The 8,552-nt window shown below is 35.5% G+C and overlaps 1 protein-coding gene across 2 annotated transcripts in view; it reads left to right on the forward strand.

The window, feature by feature from the left end:
• Window positions 1-8,552, forward strand: part of LOC108742993 (nuclear export mediator factor NEMF homolog) — a 43,528-nt gene that overhangs the window by 11,175 nt on the left and 23,801 nt on the right. For both annotated transcript variants that reach the window (XM_025978301.1, XM_025978302.1), the window contains 3 exons: window positions 479-856; window positions 1,495-1,733; window positions 1,843-1,951. In XM_025978301.1, the coding sequence (XP_025834086.1) occupies window positions 479-856; window positions 1,495-1,733; window positions 1,843-1,951 (726 nt within the window). The remainder of the gene's footprint in view (window positions 1-478; window positions 857-1,494; window positions 1,734-1,842; window positions 1,952-8,552) is intronic.

The raw sequence follows: 8,552 nt of genomic DNA on the forward strand, positions 1-8,552 counted from the left end.
CGCAAGGTATGGCGTGTTTCGCACTGATTGCAGCATCAGCTAATTTAATTTATAAATACAGGTGCATCTTCACTTTTACTTTTAAGACTTTTTATGTCTGATTCGCTGCCGCCCATAGGGTATTGCTAATAAGTAATTGTCCAAAAGTGTTTCTTAGGAATAAAGTTTGTTTAAAAGATTTTGAGTTCTCTTTAAAAAACAGAAGTTCCGAGAAGAAACCAAAACTGCGGTATGTGGTGAAAGCGGTCTTTAAAATTAATAGCTATTGTTTGTTTGTTAATTTATTCTATCCCACCGAGTCTATTCGATTTTAAATATGTATTTCTATTCGATTTGGGGTTATAGAATAGGCTTAATTGTAGGCTTTGAACGATTAAGTACTCTTAATGCGACCAAAGAAGTATCACATAAAAAAAAAGGAACGAAGGAAAATTCAAAAGCACACTAAATTTTATTTGACAATAGCATTCTGTTTCAGGGTTATATTATTGTATCAAAAGAAAGGTCGATTTTAAAAGATTCTGCCGATGAAGATTCTTTTTGCACCTACATTGAGTTCCACCCGATGCTGTTTCGCCAGCACAGTTCTATGTCTTACCGAGACTTTGATTCTTTTAACTCGGCTGTTGATGAATTTTATTCTAAAATGGAAAGTCAGAAAATAGAATTACAAACTTTTAAACAAGAACAAGAAGCTTGGAAAAAGTTAGAGAAAATTAGAGTAGGTTATTCCAATAAAGTAGACTTTTTGGAAAAAGAACAAATGGTTGACAAGCAAAAAGCCGAGCTCATTACCAGAAATCGAAAATTGGTTGACGATGCTATATTAGTTGTTCGAGCGGCATTGGCTAATCAGGTATTTTTTTTGTTTAATTGAATACTGTAAAGTAAATATTTTTTTTAACATAAAATGCTTTTTATTAAGGCGCCTTAAAGAGCAGGAAATAAATAATAAATCTTCTAGGGATGATATAAAAGAACAAAATTTTCGAAGTTTCGATAATTTTGAAGCAAAAATGTAAATATTTCCTCTATCAAGAAATGAAAATTTCTTTAGATGTTTCAAAATTTTTAAAAACCATTCGGAACCGATACTCTCAAATTAGGGTCTCAGATATTAAATTAAATTTTTTTAAGTTCCCAAAATTTTGCGATAATATCTGTAGTTTAACTATCAATTATACTTATAGTTATTACTTACGTATGGGAGTATGTACAAAAGTAATAGTAATAATAAATATGCGTGACAACAAAGACAAAAACAGAAGATCCAAAATTCAATTTCAAAAATTAGAAGCACCTAGAAATTAGCTGATTTCTACAAAAATTATTTAGTAGATGTTATGCAGTTTGATTGTTAAAGTTAAATTTTATTGTAAGTAATATCAAATAATTGGGAAAATTAAGTAAACATTTTTTCTGTTTTTCGAAAGTTATATGACAAGTACATAACTGTGCTTAGATAAACTAATGCTACAACATGAGTGATTATAGATATCATGGGATGAAATTCAGAGTTCTATAAATAGTGCAGCTGTACGAGGAGATGTAGTAGCAAAACATATTAAAGGTTTAAAATTAGAAATTAATCATATAAGCTTGTATCTGGAAGATCCATATTCATTGAGTGACTCAATTGATACTACTAACGTTTCTTCTGAAAGTACAGACATAATTCCTAATATGGTTGTTGATGTAGATTTAGGATTATCTGCATTTTCAAACGCTACTAAGTGAGTTTTAAACTTCTTATGTTAAATGTACATTATTTTGTAAATAGAGTATTTACTACAATTATAAGGTTCAATTTTTTACTTTATCAACATTAAACAATTGTTGCAGATATTACGATAAAAAAAGGACAGCATCCAAGAAACAACAAAAGACCGTGGAATCACAAGCAAAAGTAATAAAATCGGCAGAAAAGAAAAACAGAGAAACAATTAAAAAGGTAATTTTAAGATCTTTAGCGGTAGTTGTGCATGTGTGATAGTGTAAAGTCTACAAGTTGTACAAAAAGATTCAAATTGTATTCTTACGTTATACTTGATGTAATCTCCAATCGTTGTCGTAATTGTACGACAGATTGTAGTTTTTAGTTTCATCAATTCCTTTAAATTCATGTTTTTATAAATGATTGACTTTACAGACTACGACTGGACGGAGAGGTTTTTGTGTTCTAGTTAATTCCTCTTACTAAAGTCCGTTTACGTAGTGTAAGGTACACGATGATATAAAGATCGATGTGAGTGAACTGCCCTAATGGGCGAATCTACCAGAGGCTCACGGTTAACATGTTACACTTGCCTTAGCCTTACAAAATCAGTCGTAAATATTGCTACGCGATTAGCGAGGTTTTACCCGTATTACTAGAGAGACAGATTGATTAATATAATTTTTATTCACGTTAAGCATAAAAGCATGAAAAATGCACAATAAGTCAAGTGAAACAAAAACTCGGGCGCCACTATACCAAAGCAAAGAACTAACTAAAAAAGAATTTATTTCGGGTTCCTCAGCCTGGGGTTCCTTGATTCTCCCCATTAGGAGAGAGTTCCAAGCTCTCTATCAATAATACAACAACAAAGAAAAATGCACCAAGAAAGGTATATCCCCTTCAATGTTGAAATTAAATGCTGATATTTTTCTTTGAGCAACAGTGACTCGTTTTTGTGAATGATTGTTAGATCTATATATGAAGGTCATTCTTTCAAGACACCCGAAAAGGTAGGTAATTGGTAATTTTACTGATTTTATACCGCCAATGCTGGTACTGACTGAATAGATTCTGAAAGAGTCAGTGATGGCGAGGTTTCGATATTCGCCAACGCTGCTGCAGTTGATACGGATTCATTGCCAGATATGATGGAATAATACCTACTTATTTTGAAATACAAACTATGTAATTCTATAGACATTTTAAACAAGCAATGGCGCATTTGATTCGTGAAATAACGTTTATCGGTTAATGTTTTCAAAAGAATTATGAATATATTTTGCTGCGTCATAAGCGGCTCTAAAAGCAGCCTTTACATTTACATCGGTGTTGGTACTCTCTTCCTGTCCTAAATCTCGCACACCCTGAAGTCGAGTAATATATTGTTTTGCAAATGAAATGCTATGATAAGAAATACATTACATATGCATCAAATACGTATGTAATTAAATGTTCTACTAAATGCACCCAAACTATGACACGACGAGTGCAGAGTAAGTTTCTAATCAAAACGACAAATCTATCAAATCAAATAGCTAAACCCTATCCGGCCTGAAGGACCAAATGTTTGCGTACCGTGAAAAATTAAAAACAGCAAAAAGTCTTCAAATATCGTAGCAGCAACTAAAGAGTTCTAAGCCCTTAAATAAAAATCCGGCATTTATGAAGACCTCTTTAAACTCCTAGAGTCCATCCTATCACAAGCAGCGGGTGGGAGAACGGCAGCATGGACGTTACCAAACAGCTCCCAAGAGCCAGAGCTATAAGAGAACCATTCAGGTAGCAGATTTGGGAGAGACAGGAGAAGTGCTGAAATTGGACAAGACCTCCTCGGAATGAGAGATAGGATTTATCGTAGGTAGACTCAAAAGATTTACACCGACAATTTTTTCTTGGTTAAAAGATTATAAATTGCCATTTTTATCAAAACCGCATCAACGGAGTGTCCATAAGGGACCAAAATGTTCTGATGAAGAACAGAATACAGTTAATAATGAAATATCAAAACTATTACAAAAGAAGTTATATCAAAAAAAGTCAACCAGATACAGGGTCAATTTGTCTCAAATATTTTTACCACCATGTGGTTGAACATTTAAAACTTCTGGAAGGATCACAAGTAATGTTGCTGACATTGTTAAATTCTGTCGCGAATGAGTGCTATATCTATAAGATAATAGGTAATAGTGGTTGGTCCCATGTTATGTGCTGTCGCCAGCATTCCTGAAGAATTAATCGACCAGCTAAGATGATTGGACCCAGTAGGCCCAAAGAGTCGAAAATTTTTGCAACCTCGAAAAGAATTGTTCTCATTGTGACTTCGGTTGGTAGCTTGTTTCAGGTATATACTATGGTATCTGATTGAGATTGCGAACAAATGCCTAGAGTTTTCAACATTCACACTGATTTGTATTTTTTTCTTAATGCTGTCGTCTAGGATGCCTACCAGGAAACGTCGATCTTTCGAAACCCATTTTTGTACTTTAAATCCGCCACTCTAAAGCAGGTTATTTACTTCATCGCGGAGTTGTACAGCTTCTTCTATAGTATTTGCACCACTGATGATGTCATCAACGTACATATCACGTTTCAGAAGTTATGAAGCTGTTGGATATTTGTCCCCTTCAGCGTCTGCTACATGTGTGAGAGTGCGTATCGCAAGGAAACTAGCTGCGGCTAAGCCGAATGTGACTGTCTTTAATGGATAGTCTTGAACATTTCCAGACTTGTCTCTCCATAAAATTTTCTGATATTTTCGATCTTGTAGCCGAACCCAAATCTGATGATACATTTTTTCGATAGCGCCACAAATCGCAATCGAGTGTAATCGGAATCGCATAAGGTGAGAAAAAATGGTGCCTTGAATAGTCGGTCCCACCATAAGAGTTTCGTTTAGAGAAATTCCTGAAGTAGACTTTGCCATTCCGTTGAAGACAACTCATGTTTTTGTGGTTAAACTGTCTTCGTTGATGACAGCGTGGTGAGGCAGATAAAAGCCTTCAGACACAGGTGTTTTTTCTGGTAAAAGTTCCAAGTGTCCCATGCTGAGATATTCTTGAATTACATTGGAATATTCCTTCTTAAAATTTCGTTACTTCTTAAGTTTGTTTTCAACTGTTCAGAGTCGAATGAAAGCGCGCTCTCGAGGTTCTTCTAGCAGCGGTTTCTTGGAATTGAATTGCAGTGCCACCATGAATTTTCGATCTAAACATCTCGTAGTATTATTTCGATAATGGATTTCACAAGCGGTTTCTTCTTCAGATAAGCGGTTTATCTTGGGCCCTTCTTCGATTGCCCAAATTTTCCTGAGATGTTGAAGAGCTTGCATAGTAGTTATATGACATTGTTCTTGTGTTTGCCGTTGGGTGCTGTCAGGTTTGTTTGGCATAGGTATTTCGCCACCCACAACCCAACCAAAATGGATATTTTGCATAAAATAGTCCGGTCCATTTGCTATAGACAATTTTCTTTGTCCAGGAATAAATGTTGAAAGTGTTGGCCCCGCCCCAATTAGCATGTCGATGTTTCCTGGCATACGGAACGTTGGACGCTGCACTTTTGTCAATAAGATTTGATGGATGATTTGTAGTTATTTCCGGGACCGTAAACAGATCTAGTTTTTTCTCAACGTTACTGTGTCTGAATTGAATAATTGCCGTCATTTTACATTAGGTTGATATTTGAATGCCACCAAGTCCACTAACAGTGTTTAGCAAGACGTGACCTGTTCAAAAGCAGTTAGTAGTCGTAGTTTCAGTGGTGTTAGTTGTATATTCGCGAGTGAACGTCTTGCTCTCCCCCTTTTGCTATTTTTTATCTATTTTTATGTTATTGTTTGATTTTGTTTTATGTATCTAAAATAATAATATTAATTTGTTCTTTAATTGTGTATTTTTGTTCATTTCTATGCGTAAATTAAACTGTTCACTTTTATCGAGTTGTTTCGTCTGGTTCTCTGAATTTCACGATTTAATCATACAAAATTAGTCCCCTAATAAGGTGCCTTGTTACAGTGCGCGACAGCTTCCAATATTTTGGTAGTTACTAAGTCTATATTGTGCTATATAACGATTTCACAAGGTAAACACATGAAAGCAAGTAGAATAACAGACTGCAGATGAGTGTGCTTCGGTAAATAAACGGCCGTATTTCGGCTGTCCCTCTACCTACGACCGATACAATGTACCTTTTTGTCGTGTTAGCGCGGAAAGCTCGTTTTGCGTGCTATGAAATAGGGAAGATATGGCCTCTTTTCAGCCGTGTTTTAGTCGGGAGGTAATGAAGTTAGTCTTTTGAGCGCATGCGCTGAAGTTTATGGGCATGCGCATAAATCAGTTGTTCAATGACAATGTCTTTCTAACCTCTAAATCATTTACTCTTATTTCGCCAACTATCAATTTAATGACGAGCTTTCCGCACAAAAACGACAAAAAATAGTATACGTACCTCGGGAAGAAACAGGGCTATCTCAGACTGCATGTTTGCTACCCTAGCCTTTGGCTTGGGTGGCCATTCACATGCAGTCTGAAAAAACCCTATTTCTTCCCTCGATACGTAATGTACTGTTCTCTAAGAAACGGACAGTATAACTGAATAGTAAACCTCAGCACATGTACGCATTTTAATTCAATTCGTGCATGACGTCACTTCGTGTTAATTTCGATTATATGAAATCGAAGCCTCCTGTTAAGAGTGTAGTATTCTTGAAATAGTGTTTTCCACAATAAAAAATAATTTCAAACATTTGTTGGGTTACTTTATTTATATTGTAAAAGATAGTACGTGAAAAAAAACGTAACAAAGGTTATATATTGCGTCTTACTTTAATGTTGTCACGCATTTAAACTTCTTCTCGCTCTATTATTACTTTTATTTTTTATTGTAATATACCACTATATAAACACTTTGTCATTTCTTCGCTTTTTCTTCTTCTATCGCCTCGAACTCTCTGACTCGTACTAACTAACTGCACTCGATATCGCATATCGCGACAACAACAATTTATAAAGATTAGCCGTTCTAGAATGTTCCAAAATTTTGCTAAACTAGACTTGTATGTGCAGTGGCAACGAAATTATCTTTGTCATGAGTGGATCGCCATACAGCAGATGGTTATCCAAAGGATGTAAAAAAAAACATCCATGTTAGATTTTAAGGATACATTATATAGATCTTACGTTCTGCGTACGTCTTCAGGATGCAATATGGATAAACGAATGTTACAGTTTTATATATTCAGAAAATATCCCCAAAGGACATATAAAAAACTAACGACCGGGATATTTACAGGACATCTTAGGAAAGATATATATTAATGTATACTGGGCATACTGCATTAAAACGTGCCGTGTCAGCAGCTGCAGATAGACTAGGTCTTAAATTAATAGATTAATAGAAGAAAGGCGGAAATACAAAAACAGGGTAGATGAAGAAGGGCAAAAAGGCTATAAAGTGGTAAATAATTAGGAAGTGTAGGGCAGCTAAGGAACAGTGGATTGATAGGATGTGTAAACAAGTAGAAGAAAAGTTTGAAGTAGGTAAAACGGATGAGGCTTATAATATAATTAAAAGGAATTTTAGAGATGTAGGATACAGTAGTAATAATATAAGAAACGAGGCAGGGGTCATGTTGATAGAAAATGAGGAAAAGGCAGATAGGTGGAAAGAATATTTAGAGAACCTTTACGCAGGCCCTGAGTTAGGAGATATATTAGAGAAGGAAGATAGTGTGGAAATAGATGAGCTTGGTTATCCCATAATGAGAGAAGAGTTCGATGTAGCATTAAAAAATTTAAAGAATAATAAGGCGCCAGGTGTAGATGGAATACAGGGGGAAATTCTAAAACATGCAGGACAAGAGGTTAGAGATCGTATGTTTAAGCTGGTTAGTCATATTTACGAGACGGGGAAAGTCTCAGAGGATTATAAACGTAACCTGGTAGTAACATTACGTAAAAAGAGGGGCGCAGATAGGTGCAAGATATTTAGAACAATTAGCTTCTCATGCGTCAAAAATCTTAACTAGAATTGTACAGAGGAGGATGGAAAAATGGGCGGAAGAACTATTAGCGGAAGATCAATTTGGGTTTAGAAGAAATAGAGGAATGAGAGAGGCCATTCTAGCTTTACGGGTAACAATAGAGAAAACGATAGAAAAAAGAAAGAGTGCGTACATAGAATTTGTATAGGATGAGTTACAAAGATAAAAGAGTGATACTTAGTTTGTATAAAGAGCAACAGGCACTTATAGAACTAGGGCTGCAACGTAGAGAAGTAAAAATTAGGAAGGGAGTCAGACAGAGATGCACACTGTCATCGCTACTTTTTAATCTATACATCGAAGACGCGATCAACATCATTAAAGACAGTACAACTGTAGGGAGAGATATACAGGGGCAAAAGATTAGTATGCTTAGATTTGCAGATGATATAGAAGTATTAGCATCTAGCAACGAGGACTTAGAGATAGCTTTAAATAAAATGGAAGCGGTACTAACAGATGAGTACTGTATGAAAATAAATAAAAGTAAAACTAAAATAATAGGATGCAAGGGAAGAAAAAGTAAGGAAAGAGCGAATATAATGATACGAAACGGAAAATTAAGAGAAGTGGCCGGTTTTAGGTATCTAGGAAGTCAGATAAATCGGGATAGAAGGAGCAGTAGGGATATAAAGCAGAAGATAGCGAAGTGCCGTGTTGCCTTTAATAAAAAGAAGTCACTTCTATGCTTGCGAACGGTTAATTTAGAAATTCGAAAAAGGCTGTTAATGGTGTATGTTTGGAGCGCGGCGTTGTAGGGGTATGAAACATGGTCAGTGGGCGTGGAGGAAAAGA

The sequence above is a fragment of the Agrilus planipennis genome, unplaced genomic scaffold (genome assembly GCF_000699045.2).
Source record: "Agrilus planipennis isolate EAB-ADULT unplaced genomic scaffold, Apla_2.0 scaffold386, whole genome shotgun sequence".
NCBI classification, from domain to species: Eukaryota; Metazoa; Arthropoda; class Insecta; order Coleoptera; family Buprestidae; genus Agrilus; species Agrilus planipennis.